The following is a 19,897-nucleotide window of genomic DNA, read 5'->3' as shown; positions in this document are numbered from 1 at the left end:
CATGGTATGTATTTCCATTTATTTGTATCTTCTTTGATTTCTCTCTTCAGTGTCTTATAATTTTCTGAGTACAGGTCTTTTGCTTCTTTGGTTAAATTTATTCCTAGGTATTTTATTGTTTTTGAAGCAATTGTAAATGGGATTGATTTCCCAATTTAACAATCTTATTGGGAGGCTTTGCTCCTGCTGACACAGGAAAAAGTAGGTATATTCCTACACAAAGTATAGTTACTGATGAAATGGAGATTCTGGTGCTAACTCTTAAAATCAACCCTGTTTTTCCATCCCTGGTCCTCATTGGTCTCAGGCCATTGATCTTTAGTTATCCAGCAGCCACGAGGGTTCTACCTGGATTTCTCAAGAGCTGCAAGCCTCAGTCCAGAGCTCATGGTTGAATCTCTCTTCTGCCTCCCAGAGATGTGGCCTCACCTTCCTTCTAAGGACCAACCTCTTGCCTAGGTGATTGACTTTGAAGATGCAAGCCTTGCCAGGATCCCACATTTTACGGGTGTGCATACCCCAGATTCTGCCTGGAGATGAACAATTCCACCTGCAACATACCGGTCCACAGTTCCTATACCTTTTTCCCAGCATGGCTTCTATCCTCTGTCTCTCATATTCTAAGAGACATCCTCTTTGCAAATACTCTGATATCTCTTTACCTTAGTGTTGTTTTATAAGAACAGGTTTAAAACTATTCATCCAACATTCATTAATTCCACAAACATCCATTAAGCACATACTCTGTGCCAGTTCCTATGTAACAAATGTCCTCTCTCTCTTAATGCTCACAAACTCCAAATACATTGGGAATGATAATCTCTAGTTTGTATCATGTACCAGTTAGGGAGAATGGCATATGCAAAGGCCTGGAGGCCCTGGAAAGCAGGAGCAGCATTCTGTGTGTCTGAAGCAAGAGGTGCGAGGCTAAAAGGTCAGTCAGGGAGGAGGGCAGCCACCAGGGAGTGGCCCTTGGAGATGTGACAAGACAGGATATGCCTCCAAGAAAGACAGCTCTGTGCCTATAAAGGGGCAGGTCTGAGGCTGAGAGACAAGGTAACTGGTAGTTAGTTACTTTCTCCCTCCGGAGAAATGAGGACACTTGAACCATACTGTGTGATGTGGGAAGTGGCCATGTAGCAAGGACATAAGGAAGCTTCCCCAGGACTGAAACCCCTAAACCTGAGCAAGGGACAGGCAACAGGTGGCAGAGAGCAGAGCACAGAGCCTCCCACAGGGCTCGGCTGAAGCTGCCGTCTGTTCTGGTCCTGTCCTGCCTGCCTCCCCTCTGTCCTGCACACCTGGTGGTCTCACTGCAGAACTGGCTGTGCTGACGTCTTCTGTGGCTGCCCAGTCCTGCAGTGCAAATGGCAGGCCTTTGTCTACAATGGGGTCAAGCCGCCTCCCTCTCAGGAACCTGGGTCAGGGCATTATGGAGGCCCCCACTCTGGCTTTCCTATATTGGCACCTTTTATGGAACAATCTGAGGACACAGAGAAGTTGCCTTTCCCTCAAAGGGCAGCCCTGCAACCCCTCAGAGCATGCCTTGCTGAAAGGCAAGCTCAGACCCAGGGCTCTGGCAGCTGTGACTTTGCTGCAGGGCCAGGCGGAGGCTGGGGACACATGCCCAGGTGAGCAGAGTTCAGTCAGGGTTGGGGATGTAATGCTCAGGGCTGATCCTTGCTCAGTCTTCTGAGCCATAAGCCATAAATGCCAGATATGACCCTTGCTTGCCCTTGAAAAGCGTTTGGACCAAGAGAAATTGGGGGAAGGGTGAGTGGTATTGGCAGATCCAAGTTTGTTTTCCCAGTAGGCCCCATGATTCTGTGTACCAGAGAGGTGCTGGGCCCAACGATTGCGGAAACCCTAGAGGAGTTCTCAACTTATCCACATTCAAGCCAGCAACCTACTTAAGTCCTTTATTTCCCCTCCTATCTCTTCCTGTCTCTGCTCCCTCCAAAGATGAAAATGCATGCAAATTGCTTAGGACAGTATATGGTACACACTGCCATCTGCATTTCCCAGAGGGTAAATCAGGACTGCCCACTGTAGTTCTCCAGGGTCACTCATCACATTTCATGTTATTACCATCAGCAAGTCTTGACTTGTTCAACAGTACTCAGCAAGTGAGTGCAAGTGAAGAGTCAACTCACCCATTCAGCAGCATTTATTGAGCACTTGCTATGTCCATGAACTGCTATTGATACAGGGGTACAGCAGTGAGCAAAGCTGGCCCAGGCTGTGATGAATCCAAAGCTTTCACTCCCACCTGTCTAAGCTGTTCGCAAGGTAGGGTAAGAGTCCTAGTGTATGACAGTGAAAGAGGAAGTTTGCATAGATCAGTAGTTTGGCCAGCTGAATCAGCTCTGTGCCCACTTGGAATGAGACCACAGGCTCCTAGGAAAGCCTCGGGCCCCTTTCCTGGCTCTGGCTCTGTGTGCCTCTCATTTGATGCCCTCTGGCATCTCTGACCTGATTTTGCATGTTTGTCTTGCATCTGGGCCTTTCCTCTGCCATACCCTTGGTCTCGACACTGTGGCCTCTCTTTTGCTTCTCAAGTCTACTCTCACCTGGAATGCTTATTTTGGTTCCTTGTCACTTTTGTGCTGCAGTATTCCTAGGCCAGCCAGAGCCCCAAGCTCTCACTTGCCGGGGGGATAAGGGTTAAATAGTGACAGTATCTGCTCTCCTTGTCTGTTCTTTGTGAATGAGCTCTGTGCTGTGACTTAGCTGAGCTGTGAGGGATAAAGGCAAGGACTCCTTCGGGCCAGCCCCCACCCCTCTCCCTGTGGCCTGTAGCTCCAGCTCAGTTGTTAGCCCCTTGAGACCAATGGTGAGGAGCGTCCATGCTGCTGGGAGCTGCTCTCCTTCCAGACTGCTCCTCTTGGTTCTGGGGCATAACCTGACAAAACCTTGATGCTGGTCTCTACCCATCCACCCTGAGGAAAGGCATTTCCTCCATTTCTCAGGACCTGGAGGGAGCCTCAAGCAGATGCTGCCTTTCTACTCTTGGCTCTTAATCTTTTCCCCAAAGGTCCCTTCCCTGGACAACCAGACTGTGAGGGCAGCACTCCTCCCTTTGCATCCCCACCAGTGAATCTAGCAGGTTCCCTAGGTGAGGACAGCAAGGCTGGGAAGCAGAGGCAGAGCCACAGACCAGTATAGAGTGTCAGCTTCTGCTTGATCAGGCAAGTTTTGAGATAGCGTCTTATGAGGAGAAGGGCAGCAGTGAGTGGAGAAGATGGAAGCAGCTCCCAGTGAGGATTAAGAAGGCATTTTGAGTGGGCTAGAAATGACAAGCAAATTGTTTGAACAAAGGAGACTTCCTTCCCAAGTCAAAGGTGTAGGCAGCAAATCTTTTTTGCCTGCTGTTTTCTATATTTTCTCTTTTTCTAAACCAAGATCAGTGTGTACTTTCTTAGCAGGAGATCCACCCATCCATCCATCCATCCATCCATCCATCCATCCATCCATCCTTCCATCCTTCCATATATCCACCATGCAACTAACCATCATACAGTAAGCGCCAACCATGTGCTAGGTGCTGGGTTCCAGAGATAGTGAATGCATATAGAGATATATAGAGATCTATCTAGAAGAGTGGAAAAAAAAATCCTCCCCTGCACTTAAGAAGCTCAAGTTTGGTGAGGTATATGCATTTATGAAGTGACGGTGTATAGTATATCATGGAAGAAGGTGCTCAGGGTGATAGATGTGGGGGTAGTGGGAAGGCCTATCTGTGACTGGGAGAGAATATTGCTCAAGCCTGTTCCCTTGAACTGAAATGGGTTCACCCTTCCCAGCAGACACACTTGTGGGAGGGCTGAGGGCTTCCTTTGGCCTTTCTGAGTCACATCCTGTTTTTTTCTCTTCACTGCAGACCTCTCTGCATTCATACATTTGTTAAGTACCTTAATTCATTGTGAATTGAAGTGCTGGAGGGAAAAAGGGAAATTGTCCTGGGTACTGGCCTGGGCCACAGCTGGGGTGGTGCTGCCCATGTGTGTGAGTGCAGGTCTAGGTGTAGTTGTGATTCCCAGTGCCCCACTGGTTGAATAGCATTGGCTATGAGAGGCTGGCTGGGAGATCCATGAATGTCTTGAGAAGAGAAATCTTCACATCCTCAAGGACCCTCAGCTCTGAGTTATCCTTTCAGAAAAAAATAAAACCAAGCCAACTCTAAGTGGCTTACATTATCTTACAACAATTTCTCCATTGTGGCTTTCTATTCCAGAAGGGAGGTAGACGTGTCAGAAATGATTTTGCCATGGTAGAGGCTTCTGAGAGCTGGGGGGCTGACCAGAACATTCCTCCCCAAAGAAATGCTCCCCCAGGACTGGAGGTGTAGTAGACAGGGTCTGTCCTGCTGTTCCCTGTAGGGCAGAGGGTGAACTCCAGGTGGTGGGAAAAACTTCTGTCTGCTCTCAGGTAAGCACCTGTGTACTCCAGGGCCCTGAAAATGGTCACCAGGTGCCGACATGTCTGCTTCCCTTTGGCCTAAGGTCCTTGGTTAAGTCAGCAGTGGTCAGTCATCCCAGGCACCCTTCTGCCACCCCTGAGACATCTCCTGTCAATCCTCCACCCACTTACACCTACAGTGTGGGGAGGTGCCAGGCACATGGGCTTAGTGGCATACATCCCTGTGCCCACTGCATGGACACAGGTTGAAGGCAGATAGGACAAACCTCTTTAGGAAAGGTCAGGGCGCAGGGGCCCTCACAGAAGCGGTCAGCTCTGCTTGGATATGTCATGGCAGAGATGACCCTTGAGAGTTAGCCTGAGTTGCTGGGCACACATTATAGCAGATGTTTTTGGTGATGTCCTGTACCAGCTCCTTTGCCCACCTCTGATTTCAGTTGTAATTCTGGGGACAATTCCCATCACCCAAGCTCTTGTCTGGGACTCTGTTTGGGGGCACCTAGTCTAAGACATGTGAAGGTAGAAATCTCAGGCTGAGAATAAGGCATGGAGGTGTTAAGGGCGCAAGGGACATTCTGGGGGATGGGGTGGGAGGTAGACTGGGAGGAGCAGGGGTTCGTCCTGCAGCCCGAGGATTGTCCCAGGAGTCCTGTGTGGCCGACATATTCTTCTATTTATATCCAGTGATTTTGTTTTCCTGAAATATTTTTATCAGACCCCTTGCTGCTGAGATGTGCAGAGAATTTTCCCTTTGACCTAATTTGGCTGATGGTTGTTTGTACAACAGTTACTGTGAGGGACCACACACCTGTCTGAGGGTGGATGTTACCTCCCCCCATACCCTCCTCTTCCTCTCCTTCCTTCTTGCTCCATGACACCCACTGGGAGGAGTGGGGTGGCATGAAGGATAACACCTGACAACAGGGCTGTCCTCCTGCCCACAGAAGGCTCTTGCTGGACCCCTGGGAAGGCAGGTGTTGGTGTTTGGGCTCATCCATATCAAAGCCCTTAATCATGATTAGGAGGGTGAGCCAGACCTGTTCCGCCGCCCCCCCCCCGCCCCCCGGATCCCACAACTGTGGTGTAGCTCTTCTCACTGTTATTCCCACTTCATCCTACAACCATGCTCTCCAGAGCTCTGAGATAGGCTGTGTTTCCTCTCCGACTCAGCTATGGCTAATAGACAGCTAAGCAAAGGGGGACTTCTCAGCTGTACACAGTTGCAAATCCCATAAGCATCCGCTGGCCAGCAGTGACACTGCAGAGCAGGCTTGGTGGCTTCCTGAATCTCCATCACCATCACCTGCTCTACCCTACTCCTTCCCACATTCATGCCTTTGCATAATGCTGTGCCCTCCCTATAATGCTCCCATCTTTTATCCTACTGATCCTTCTAGACTGAGCTTTCTGCCAATCCTTCGCTCCATCCTGTGTCACGTGAGCAGGATGCCCCACTCCAGTCTCACAGAGAGCCTGCATATAGGACTCCATCGTGGTGCTGATCACTTTGGTTCTCCTGTTGATGTTCAGATCCACCTCCTGACTGGTTCTTGAAGCAGGGCTAGGTCTTATTCTACTCAGGACCCTGGCACCTGGCTGGGTTTTTGAATGAATACCTAGAAGCCTGAGGATCATGGCATAGCTATTGGGCATCACTTGTTGCTGTTGACATCTTCGGTTAACCCAGCCCTCTACTGGTTTCTTTGCCCTCTCTGGAAATGCACCCATGGAAAGGGTTTCACCACCTTTGTCTTTGCAGATCTCCAACCTCTACCTGTATGACAGTGTTCTGATGCTAGCCAACGCCTTCCACAGGAAGCTGGAGGACCGGAAGTGGCACAGCATGGCAAGCCTCAACTGCATACGCAAGTCCACCAAGCCGTGGAATGGAGGGAGGTCCATGCTGGACACAATCAAAAAGGTGTGTGTGGAGGGCACCCTCCCAGGCCAAGGCCAAGGCCAAAGCCAAAGACAGGCCCCTCCTCACACCCACTCCACACTTCCGCCTCCTCCCGCAGGTGGCCTGAAGCTGAGCTCTTTGTGTGGTTGCCCCATAGGCCCCTCCCAGGTCTCTCTCTTTGCCATTCATCCTCTCCCAGTATTTAAGGGATGAGTGAGCTGCATTTCATGGCTATGTGTTCTTACTATTGTCCCTGTTTTCATATAAGGAGACTGGACTTCAGAGAGGTTAAGTAACTTGCCCAAGGTCACAAGTACAGTAGTCTTCCCTTTGTCTACAGTTTCACTTTCAGTAGTTTCGGGTATCCATGGTCAACCATGGTCTAAAAATGTTGAATGGAAAATTCCAGAAATAAACAATTCATAAGTTTTTGAATTGCACCCCATGCTAAGTACCTCACTTAATCTCATCATGTAGTCATTGTATCATTTCACATCATCACAAGAAGAAGGGTGCATGTAGTACAGTAAGATATTTTGAGAGAGAGAGAGAGAGAGACAAGAGACCACATTTGCATAACTTTTATTGCAGTATATTGTTATAATTGCCCTATATTATTATTTGTTATTGTTTTTTATCTCTTACTGTGCCTAATTTATAAATTAAAGTTTATCAGAGGTATATATGTATAGGAAAAAACATAGTATACATAAGGTTTGGTACATCCACAGTTATAGGCATCCACTGGAGGTCTTATAACATATCCCTCAGTGATAAGGCAGGACTACTGTAAGTAAAAAAAATTGAGGCAGCTGCCTAGCTCATGTTTGCCACTGTCTGTAAGAGAGGTTTCCTCAGTTGGTAGAGGATGTGCTAATCATCCAAGACCTCAGCGTGTGTGCATGTGTGTGTGTGTACATGCATGTGTGCACCTGTGTATGTGTGTATGAGTGTGCATGTTCAGGCACTCTATACTTGTGATGTGTTTCATGACATGCTGAGGCGTGACACCAAGTTAGAAGGCTGGATTTGAAGTGAATTGGGTAATCCACAGAAGATTTGTTAGGGTGAATTGGCTTTTAGAGCTTCAAAAGAGCATTTAAGGAAATCTATAGTGCTAGAAGTTTTAGTCGCAATAAATCGTGCATGGTTTCAATAGCAGTGTAAATATTCTGTGTTGGTTTGAATATCCTGCAACCCAAGCCAGGGCCAGGGGCCCTCTTGGGACTCAGCCTTGGCATTCTCCCCGCTCACGGTCTATGGGAGATTAAGGTTGGATGAGACCCCCCCACCCCAGGCTTGAGGAATGAAGGGGGCTTATTAAAGGTTAGCTCTGACCCCTGCCGCCTGCTCCTACAGAGCCCACTGAACCACTGGAAAGAGGCGCTGGGTATACACACCCACCACACTCAGTCTGTGCCAGACACCATTCTTTGTGCACATTTTCTCCTTCAGTCCTTGCAGGATCTGTGGCATGGATCTAATTAATTTCAGGCTGAAGCTGGGAGACGGGAGGTAACTTGCCTAAGGTGGCACAGGTGGCAAAGCTAGGACTGGAGCTGGGTTTTGGCCTCCAGTTGTCATGCTTGCTGCCCTGCAACTTACCGCCATGCGTCTGCTGTGGCTTTTATTGACCTTGGACTTTCTCTGAGCTCAAGCTAGGGCAGCGGTTCTCAACCTGTGGGCCGCGACCCCTTTGGGGGTCGAACGACCCTTTCACAGGGGTCGCCTAAGACCATCGGAAAACAAAAAGATATTTACATTATGATTCATAACAGTAGCAAAATTACAGTTATAGAGTAGCAACGAAAATAATTTTATGGTTGAGGATCACCACAACATGAGGAACTGTATTAAGGGGTCGTGGCATTAGGAAGGTTGAGAACCGCTGAGCTAGGGTGAGTGCCTGGAGCAGGTTGCCAGGTAGACTATAAGCTCTAGGTGGGTGGGGACAAAAGCTGCCACTCTTTAAATCATGGCCAGCACAATGTGTGGCCCAGAGCAGTGCTCTAATCTTATTGCCTGCCTGAATGACAGGTTCAGTCTTAGGAATTGCCCCTGTGAGCAATGGCCTAGGAAGTGATCCTGCTCCGAGGCCCTAGGACAGCCAGCCTCTCTTTTCTCATTACCGCGGGCCCATTGCTTCCGCAGACCTCGATGGTTCCTTTCTTGGTCACCACTCCCTTCCCTTCCTTGCTTTCAGATCCAGTCCCCTGCACCACTCATGTTTGCCCCTCCCTCCAACGGTCTTTCCTTCTCTCTGCAGGGCCACATCACTGGTCTCACAGGGGTGATGGAGTTTCGGGAGGACAGCTCGAATCCCTACGTCCAGTTTGAAATTCTCGGCACAACGTACAGTGAGACCTTCGGCAAAGACATGCGTAAGGTCAGCCTCCACCCTCCTACCCACCCTCCCCTCGCCCCACCCCGCTGTGGTGGCGTGGGATGCGGGTTCTGAGCAGGTGTGAACCAGGACAGACGTCCCCCTCCCAGTCTCTGTTGATGTGCCCTCCGCGCTGGTGTGCATGGGGCCGAGTGGGGAGGAGGCTCAGAGAGGTTCAAACAGAAAGGGCCAAAGTGTCGCTAATACCATCTCAGTCCAGTGGGGGACCTGGAAGCCCTGGGCCTGGAGGGCCAGCCTTGTGGTCCTGGGCTAGGCTGGAAGGGACACTATGTTTTCCCAGAGTGGTTGAAATTGGCTGAACCGACAGGACAGGTGCTGAGGTAGGAGACAGAGGTTATAGCCAGAGAATGTCCCCCAGATCCAAGAGTAGACAAGGCCATGAACAGAAAAGTAAGTCATGAGGAGGCTGAGAAGCATGCAGTGACACACACGGGCTGTATAACTCATGGTGGGCTTCGGCTGTTCGATTTGGTGCTCATGCAAGGGGTAGATCTGGGGCTCCTTAAGGAGATACTTTGCCTGTTTTCCCTCCTCTTATGGGGATTTTCAGGACTGAGGACTGGACGATGGCCTTTACCCAGCATTAGAATCCCCAAAGTTAAGCCCCAGATGGAATCGCTCATGATGTGAGTCAAGACAGACTCAGTCTAATCAGGATAGCATTAAAGCATTAGCTGGTTGGCATGCACTCAGGCACAGGCTCACATGGTAGACACACACACACACACACACACACACACACACGCACACGCACACACACACTCACACACAGAGTCACATACACATTTCTATATACTAGAGAGAAAGACAGCTCTTCTAATGACAATGCCCAGGAGACAAAGAGCACAGTAAGCTCTCGGCGGGCAGGCTAAACCCTTGGCAGAGAGCCTTCTACACTGGCCAGCACTGGCTAGGGGTGGTGGAGGGGCAGAAAGGGTTACATGATGTTGGGGTACCGAGGAACTAGGGGAGGGAATTTGTGGGCTGTGCTCCTTGAGGACCAGGTAGCAGGATGCATATGTGGAGTTATGGAGGGTGTGAGAGCTGGGGGCGCTGAGGGAGTGGTCGCCAGTTGCAACATGGAGGAGGATTGGTTCCCCAGGGAGAAGCTGGGAAGGCTGAGGATCCTTGTGTGATGTGGGGCTGGGAGACTTTCAGCCCATCCTGTGACAGAGTCATGGGGCTGGTCATAAAAATCATAGAAGGTTCAATAATTGGTTGAGATGCAATGGTGATACATGGTTTGATGACATTTTTGAGCGTCAGGGGTTTGTTGGCAGCATCAAAGAGGGGGTGGACAACTATGGTTTGATACCTTGGTGGGTCAGGGTGTGACCTGCAATGTCAAGGGTGTCAGGGATAACCTATGATGTCTGTTAGAGATGCGCAAAGCTGTGAGGCTTGGTGCAGGGCTGGGTGGTCCACATTGGTCTGAGACATTCATGACCAAAATAGAAATTGACTTGTGTTGGTACTGCCACCTGGTAAGGGGAAACCAGGACAGGAAGCCCTTTCAGTCACTCTGTTATGAAAGGAGCTTGTCAAGTGTAGCTGCCTGCTGACGCAACCATTCATGTCTGCCATGGTACTAGCCGTCATTCCTCAGTGTTCCTCTGAGGTTAGTGACAATCAGGCCCCGTCTGCTGGCTCCTTTGCTACCCAATCCCCCTTCTTTCAGCTCAGTTCTAACACCAAGGGCCTCATAGTGGGTGGCAGTGTTGCCTGTGAGAGTCTCTGCCTCATCTTAGGCAGCTGATGGGGGGCCACTCCAGGTGCCTGAGAGAGCAGGAGGCACTGTGTCCTCCACTTCCTGTTTCAGGTGTCTCAGCCTTTGCGCGTTGCCACAGCAACGCTCCTCCAGTACTGTGAAGCCAAGGGGAGCTGGAATCTCTCAGTATAAGGAGCTTCTGAGCAGGAGTCCTGAATATAATTGAGTTGGAAGGGAAGCTGATTTTCAAGAGGGCTTTATTTTAAAATGTATCCTTTTGTCATTTTAAAATCTGCCCTTAATAACTGCATATCCCAGTTGTTATCTGTCTGACTGGCAGCTTACCGCTGTTAAAAGAGAACTTATCTGGAAAGCAGGAATAGGATTTACCATAGCAAATGTTATTCAGGCCCAGGCTGCATTACAGCAAGGTTTCAGGACAAATCAAAGAGAGGAAATTGGTACCCAGGGTCACAGCTCTAGGGCAGCATTAGAAGGCAGGGCTGAACTGGGTGGGGTTCCTGGAGTTCACATGGCTGTGAGGGGTAAGGCTGGGAAATTGGGGTGACCTAAAAATAAAGTTGAGGGTGGGCAGCAGATTTGAGGGCAGGGTTGGGGTCCTTAGGCACACAAAGGCAGTGCAAAGATCAGTCAATCCAAGGAGGTGGGGGCAACTCTGAAGAGCCCCCCTCAACTGCATCTCTCTGTGGCCATGCCCAGTGCAGAGCTGGTAGAGGAGCCAACGGGGCTGATTGTTGGATGCTGTCATGTTGGAGCAGGGTCAGGAGATCCCTGCAAAGGTGATATATATCTTAATAGATGTATGTATTCTAACATATTAGCTATTATCTATCTATCATCTATCTATCTATCACCTATTTCTTTCTATCTATCTATCTATCTATCTATCTATCTATCTATCTATCTATCTATCTATCTATCTATCTATCTTAATTTAAAACAACTACAGCAAATAAGCACAGGCACAAAACCCAAACCAAGTAGTTTCTTTAAGATTTATACCAAGAGGACTCATTTAAATTATGGATCAAATGGATGTTTTCTTGAAGTAAATACCCTGGAGGGAATTCTCAGGAAGGGTGAGTCACCCAGATGTTTTAGATTAAGTGGCACGAAGAGACTGATTACTCAGCCCCATCAGAGGATGGGAGGAGTGGGTGATCACCTTTTGCTGCAGGGTGCTGGACAAATACTAATTAAATTATCTTATCCAGGAAGTACATTATTGCTGAGGGAGCACTGGATGGCAAAATCAAAAGTCTGTGTCACCAGCTTGCTGTGTAACTCTGGGCAAAACATTAATCATGTCTGTGTTCTGCTTGGAGCTCTCGGGCATGGGTGATCACCAAGCAACCCTGCCAGGACTGGCTTTGCTGGAAAGTTGAGTCCAGTTCCTACAGGACTTGGCCTTGCATTTGTCCCGGGGGTGCATGCTTGTTCCTGCTGGAACCCTACAAATTTCTTTTCGGCTTTCTCTTTGTTCAGACAGAAATCTCCAGAGGGGGTTCACATGGGTTTGTCCATGCAAATGTCCTTAGCTCTTGATATGAGTCAGGATGGGATTGTTGGAGCCCCTGCAGGAAAGTTTCCAAAGGTGGGGGCATGGAAAGCTGTTAGGACAGGACAAGAGGGAGCTGAGCAGGACAGCGGAGCACCTGCTGTGCACTAAGGTACATCGTACATAGGTGGTCTCACTGACTTGGGAACCTTTGCATCACTCCAGACTCTGCCTCCCTTGAGCTTTTGCAGCCACTCCCCTTCTCCCAACCTTCATTTTCTCAAATGGAAAATTCAAATAATAGGAGCCTCCTGTCTGAGTAGAAGGGTCAGTCAGTGTGATGAACTTAATGCAACATTTGGCAGTGAGAACTCTCCTTTGTGGCCTGGGCCATCCGCGTCAGGAACAGGGGGTTGTATACTTTCTTGAGCGTTCTGCTCCAGACCCCACAAGAGCTGCAAGGCCCAGGCAGGCCTAGAACATGACCCTGTGCCTCCAAGTGCCCTGGGCTGCAGCTCCTCACCGCACCAGGCTAGACTGGAGGGGGCTCTGTGTGCCCGGGCAGTGTCCAGCCCTGCTTCTATGCCTGGACACAGATGTCTACTTATAAAGACCAAGGGCTGAGAGGGATCTGGGAGCTTCGCCTCTGATGAGATTTTATTTGTAGGGCTGCTTTGGTGTGATGAATGGAAGAAGGAAAACACGGTGGTCTTTTTTATTTTCATAAGCATGCCTTGCCTGGAGTGTAACACCAGCTACAGCCCTGCAGAAACGTTTTTCCATGACATGATTGCTGAGGATGTCTGCCCTTCTCCGTCTTAATGATACCAGTGTGGAAAGCTCACTCCCTTCCTTCCACTAACGCAGGGTCCCTGGTGCAGTGCAATCCTGGGGAAATCGCCAACTGCGCGCAGGCCCTTTGAACCTTATTTCCCATGGGCGCCATCCACCTGATTCACTGGCGCAGTTGGAGGCAGCCTGCCCTTGGACAAGCGGGTGGGGAAGTGGGCGGAAGCATTGGGAAGGCCTGTGTCTGCTCTGTGAGTGGGCATTCCAGGACAAAGAACACCCTGGTATGATGAGAGAGAACAGGGCTGTTTTCTGTTCCTTTTGGTAGAGTAGAAGCGAGTTAAGACCAAGAGATTGAGAAAGAATTTTGTCCAGTGGTTTTCAAGCCTTTCTCTAGCCCTGGAAAATCTGCTCCAACAGAATCTTACTGGAACCCAAATATATTAAACAGTTGTAGAAGCAGACATGTGGTGGTTGCAATAGGTGGGGAATTGGGGTAGTGGGTCTTGAGACCCCCCTGCAGTCTCCCATGTCCCCTGCATTTCTGTGGGTTTCTGAGCAGCGCCACCAGAGGTACTGAGGCCCTGAGACTGTGAAGACTTAATTATGCAGCACCAACAAGCCTGTGTCTGTGCTGGGCTGGAAGGAAGATTTCCTGGGAGGTGGGAGGCACGATGTGTGGCACAGGATAGGGATATCCTTCCTGAACTCAGGATGATGCGGTTCTGTGACTGCCCACCTTCCACTCCATCCTCATGTTCCCCCCCAACCCCACACCCCAAGCCAGGATGAGAGCCTCACAGCCCCTTCCCAGTGGTCTGGAGCCTGCTGACTTGATGTTTCACCAGTGCCCTTGGGTCAAACTCCCTGTTTAAGCAGTTACCAAGGGAAATGGGAGGGCTCCACTCTTTTATTAGTTTAAGACTTAAGATGCTTCTTCTGGCTTCTCGGTCAATTTTGATTTTTCATGAAAGCTGGCTTTTCACAGGAATCAAATGCCCCCGTTGATGTCATGTCCTCAAGCGGGCCTCATGGCTGCTGCTGATAATTCAGAGTAATAATTGCTCATCATGCAGTCAGTGATTGCCACGCCGTAGGACCCCAGCCCTCCCTGGGCTTAGAAGTGCGTACATCATTAACATTCTTGCCCCGGTCTGCTGCACTGTGTTACAAATTGTCCCACATTCTCAGGGATCAGAAGTGATAAACAGTGAGGCCAGGTGGAAAAGGCACCAGCCAGAACACAGGATAGCTCTCAATAGTGGAGTAAGAGCTGCCTCTTAGAGCACAGGTGGAACCCCTTACCTGGTGGCTCCAGCCGCTGGTGCCAGGAGCTTTGCTGTGGGTTCAGTACTGAGGACGGGGAGGTGGGCAGTGGTGGTGGGGACTGGGAGGACCCAGCCTGAGAATTGTTCAGGGTCCCTATTAAGCAGCTCTGATAGAGACCCCCAACTGTGCCCAGTGAGTCACAGAAGGGAAATAAACTCCAGCCTCTTCATGGATTAGCAGTCTTGCTGTGGATTGTCCAAGAAAAATGTCACCCGTTCAGAACCCTTGCGCAGACCCGTTTCTGGCAGAGCTGAGAACCAAAACAAACGTCTGCTTCATTTGAGTAGTGGGATAAGGAAAAGATACAATTAAGGACTATTTCATTTTAAGTAACATTTATTGCTAATTTTTTTTAAGATAGCATCAATACATGCTCATTTAGGGTAGAATGTTTAGAAAATACCAATAAATGAAAAGAATAATAAAGCAGTCAGCTATAATCTCTGAACTGAGGAATAAATACTGTTAGAATTTCTGATGCCTTTTCTGTACTTACTTTTGTTTTCACTTCCCTGTATACATAGAGATAGAGACAGTGATAGATATATTTATCAAATTGCTATTTATTGTACATACATTTTATATCCTGACTTTCCCATTTAATGCTATATTGGGAGTATTTTCTCATTTCTTTATTCTTTTCCACTATGATTTTTAATGGAAACTTAAAGGGAGCCATCATTTATTTTATCTTTCTATATGATGAATGTTTAGTCACTTTCACCATATTATTATAGAATAGTGTTGTAATAAATATCCAGAATATATACAGTTTTATTACATCTATATTTATTTCATTGTGTTTTTTAAGAAGTGGACTTGCCCAACCAAGGATAATACTTTCTTTAGATCCTTCATGTACTTGATACATATTTTCAAATTAATTATAGAAAGATTTAATAATTTACACATCCACCAGTAGTATATGGAAATTTCTGTTCTATCCTATGCTCAAAAATTGGGTGATATATATTAAACATTTTTGTTAATTTAGTTGCAGTATGACAAAATAATGTTACTAAATTTGCATTTCTTATGGGATTATACATGTATTTAAAAATATAGTCAGTGATCATTTGAATTTCATATTTTGTAAATTATGCCTCGGATCTTTGCTTTTTTATATTGAGGATAAAATTTTTCTTGTCAACTCCTACAACCTCTCAGAAGGGAATTAGTAGTTATTTGTGTCAAACATTTTGTACTCATAAGAGTACAAGAAAATTTTCACATATAATATTTTAAATGTTTGTATTTCTTAAAAAGTCATACCCAATTTGCAAAGTAGATACTATTCATTTATACTTTCTTTTAGTATTTTTATGGTTTGATTTTATTTCAATGAAATCTTCCATCCACCTGGGATTGATTTGCAAGAAATTGTGACGTGGTGATCTAGCTTTTACGTTTCTCAGTAATGTGTCCTACTACCATTTACCTTTCCCCATTAACTTGAATGTCATATTTATCATATGCTCTACTAAATTTTACATATCCCCTCATTGATTTTAAGACATTCTTAGACTCTTTTCTCTCCGCTTAAATTTAATTCATCTTTGTAGATAATTAGGATGTACTTGTCTGCAAGTAACAGAATGCTCATCTCAAATGGATTAAACAATAAGGAAAACTTAATATGTGACATAAAAAGAGGCCTCTAGCTAGGGGGCCTCCAGGGTTGGCCAATTCAGACATTCAATGCCCAGATCAAAGGCTCTGGTCTTTTTCATCTTTTTACTTGGCTGTCCTTAGGGGGTAGTCTGAGCTCTCCTCATAGTTTCACAGTGACTGTGACAGTTCCAATTGTCATACCCAGAAAAACAGCAGCACATGGAAGAGGAGGATGATATCTTTCTGTATGTCTCCTTTTTTTCAGTGGGGAGACCTTTCCCAGCAGTTGACCCTGGCTTCTCATTTTTATATAATGTTCATTTTGCTTTTATTGTTATTGCAATAAAATTTGAGATTTTCCACTTAGATGCATATGTGACATCGACCTATAGTTTCTCTCTCAGATACTTGGGTTCAAATTGTATTCAGCTTGTACTCTCTTCATAATGTGGATAGGGAATATATTATTCTTTTGCACTTGTATGGACAGAGCTCTTGAAAGTTGGAACCAATTTAACTTGTAAAATTATCTAGGCTGGTTGTTGGTCTTAGGGCTATTACTTTGATATCCTGGAAACTTCCTGGCTTCTCCATTTCCTTGAGTCATTTTTAGTAATCTACAGAAAATCTTGCATATCACTGGCATTTTTAAATTCATTATTAAGCTTCATACAGTATTTGCAAATAATGTAAAAAAAATCTATCGCTTGAAATACCTTTCTTTTCATTCCTACTATTGTGTATTTGTGTTGCCTCCCTTTATTTCTTGACTAGACTTGACAGAAGTTTTTTTTTATTGATTTCCCCCCCCCCAAAGATCTAGGTCTAATTTGTTTAATCAATTTTGTTGTATGTTACTCTAATTCATGGATTGTTTTTCTTCTTGTATCTTGCTTGTTAGGGGATTGTTTTATTGTTGATTTTATTGTGAATTTTAAAAATGTCTGAGGTGTCAGAAAATTTATTTTTATTCTTTCCAGTTTTGGAATGTCGTTTTATTCTGGATATAATTGTAGCTCAATTTTCGTAGTTTTTCTAATATAAAAAGAAGTATAACACTCATGCAGAAAAGTGCCTAGATCATGAGTAAGTCACAGTGAATTTGAAAAGTGAAAAGATCCATGCAATCAACAGCCCCATCAGGAAGCAGAGTGTCCTTAGTGCCCCCATAGGTCTCTCTGGTGTCCCCTTTTGGTCATTACACTCATCAGCAGAAATACCATTGACATCTAATGCACAAACTCTGTACTCTTTTGTAATTTATTTTGCTCAGCATCACCTTTGTGAGATTCATTATGCTTACTGGATGTAGTTTTAGTTCATTCATTCTTATTGTGTTTTAAAATGTAGGCTTTATTATTATTCAGGTATGGTGAGGCCAACAGATTGGGGATGCCTGCCAATGAAAAGATAGTTTGTTACAGTGCTTAGGAGAAGGGGGCACACCACACCCACCACACTGGGCCACACAAAGCATCGAGGTCAGACAGGAGGCAGAAGAATGGGAAAATGTGGGTGAGTCTTTATTGTGGTTTTTGTAGGAAGGATGGGTGAGGCACAGTAAGCAGGTTTAAGATTGATTAGTTTGGATCATTTCGGGAGACTCCCGGGCTATAGGGGCTGCCCCTGGTTGTCTGATATCTCGCCCTGGTTCTGGGATGTTTAGGGCAGGGGCATAGTAGCCCAGAGTGTAAAAGCTTCATAAAGGATGTATGGGGGGGGGGAGGAAGGGGGCTCTGGATTGGTTAGTTTGCATATAAAAGGTACACAGGCAGTTACTATCTCTAGGAATTGGTTATCCTTGGGATTGGCAGTCTTTCCAGGGTTAGCAAGGCCCTGGATATTGGATATCAAAGCATCAGCAATACAAAAAATAAAAAGACATGATTAATATATGTCAACATATAATATTTATTTTATGAATATTTCACACTTTATTCTATTGCTGACACTTGGGTTGTTTCCATATTTTGTCCATTCCCAATAATACTGCTATAAACATTCTTAGATACATCTTTTGGGGGAACATATTTGTGTTTTCTGTTGGTACATATATGAGAATGGAATTACTAGGTCAAAAGATATATGTATGATTAAGAGATACTACCAAACACTTTTCTAAAAGAGTGCTTGTACTGGTTTATATTCCTACAGTAGTTTCTAAGAGTTCCAGTTGCGCTTCATCAACCCTGAGTTAACTAACATGGATTGTTAGTCTTTATCCCATAGCCAATCTGTTGGGTGGGTAGTGGTTTCTCACTATGGTTATTTCATTTCCATGATGATTAATGATGTTGGGATTCTTTTCATATGTGTACTGGTCATTTCGATATCTCCTTTGTGGAGTGCCTGTTCAATTCTTTCATGCACTTTTTTTTCTATTTGGTTTACAGCCTTTTTTTTTTTTTAGTGATTTGTAGGACAACTATTGATCGATATGTGTCCTTATAAATATATATATATTGGAAATGTTCTCTCTCATTCTGTGGCTTTCTTTTGAATGCTCTTGATGGTATCTTTTGATGAGCAGAAACTCTTAATTTTAATGTAATTCAACTTATCCAATTTACCTTTCTTTTCTATTTGTTTACTACATACAGTGTACTGTTTAAAAAATGTTTACCTATCCTAGAACATAAAGATATATCATTTTATTTTAAATGTTTTCTGTTTAACACTTCAAATTTATGTGCATTTATCTTCATTACATCTGGAACTAGTCTGTTTTACATCTGGAATTGATCTCTGAATATGGTGTGAGTTTGGAGGTGACATACATAAAAAAAATACAGATATACAATTGACCAACACCATTTATTTAAAAACAAAAACAAAAACAAAAAAACAAAAACTTTTTATCCATACTGCTTTGACATACTACCTTTCTCATAAATCAGATGACTGTATATTGTGGGTCTGTTTTTGGATAATCCCTTCAATTCCATTTGGCCATTTATCTATATATGCACCAATATCGCACTGTCTTAATGCTCATAATTTTATAAAAGCTTTTATTTTTGGTAGTGTAAGTCCTTTTCTTCAAGATAGATTTGGCTATTCTAAGACCTTTGCATTTCCTTATAAATTTTAAAATTAAGTTTATATTTTCCACAAAAAACTCTGGGATTTTGATTGAGATTGCATGGTTTCTTGATCAATTTAGGGAGAATTCACTTCTTACTAATACTGAGTAATCTAATTCATAAACATAGTGTACCCTTCAATTTATTTAGGTCATCTTTAATTTCTCTTAGGAATGTTTTGTTGGTCCTGTAGAGATCTGAAATAGCTTTCCTTTGATTTTTCCCAGATATTGATATTTATGATTATATTATACTTAGTATATATTCAAATTTATTTTTCTACTTGTTTATTGTATGTAGATGCACATTAATTGGTTTTGTATATTAAACTTTTTTCTAGTGAACTAATTGTATTTGCTGATTTATTCTAATAGTTTATCTGTAGGTTCTTTAAGATTTTTCTATATACACAATAACATCGTCTATGGAAAATGCAAGTTTTATTTTCCCCCCAACTTTTATGCTTTTATTCATTTTTTTTCCTTATTGCACTACTTAGAATCTTTAATTCAAGTTGAATAGATATAGTGATATGGGCATCCATATCTTGTTCTTGATCTCAGAGGATAGCTTTTTATAATGCATGATTTTATGTTTACTATATATTTGTGGTAGGTATTCTTTTTTCATATTGATAAAATTCCCTTTGATTTCTAGTTTGCTAACAGTTTTGTCAAGAATGCTCATTACGTTCAGTCAAAAGCTCTTTTACATCTATTGAGATAATTATATAATTTATATTCTCATTTTTTCCTATTAATGTAAATTATATTGATTGATTTTCCCCCTTTTTGATGCTGTTCATTATTTCTCTTTCTTAAAATTAAATTTATTGGGGGTGACAATGGTTAGTAAAGTTACATAGGTTTCAAGTGTACAATTCTGTAATATAATACATCATCTATGTATCACATTGTATGCTCACCACACAAAGTCAGTTCTCCTTCCATCACCATATATTTGACCCCTTTTACCCTCTTCTGCTATACAACTTCCTCCACCCCTTTGGGAACCACTAAACTGTTGTCTGTGTCTATGAGTTTTTGTTTATTTGTTTTCTTCTTCCTTTGTTGCTTTCAGTTTTATATCCCACATATGAGTGAAGTCATATGGTTCTCGACTTTTTCTGTCTGAC

General features: G+C 44.8%; 1 protein-coding gene across 1 annotated transcript in view; it reads left to right on the top strand.

Annotated features, from left to right (window-relative positions):
* LOC109376747 (glutamate receptor ionotropic, delta-1-like) overlaps nucleotides 1-8,705 on the top strand; it is a gene marked incomplete at its 3' end in the record, with an annotated part of 264,904 nt that extends 256,199 nt beyond the window's left edge. Inside the window, exons 5-6 of the mRNA XM_019632845.1 lie at nucleotides 6,179-6,340; nucleotides 8,586-8,705. Coding sequence (XP_019488390.1) covers nucleotides 6,179-6,340; nucleotides 8,586-8,705 — 282 coding nt within the window. The remainder of the gene's footprint in view (nucleotides 1-6,178; nucleotides 6,341-8,585) is intronic.
* Between the last annotated feature and the right edge of the window lie 11,192 nt (nucleotides 8,706-19,897).

This window comes from Hipposideros armiger, unplaced genomic scaffold (genome assembly GCF_001890085.2).
Source record: "Hipposideros armiger isolate ML-2016 unplaced genomic scaffold, ASM189008v1 scaffold_1187, whole genome shotgun sequence".
In the NCBI taxonomy this organism is placed as follows: domain Eukaryota; kingdom Metazoa; phylum Chordata; class Mammalia; order Chiroptera; family Hipposideridae; genus Hipposideros; species Hipposideros armiger.
The sequence above is the reverse complement of the archived record's forward strand: the minus strand, read 5'-3'. Positions and strand labels throughout refer to the sequence as shown.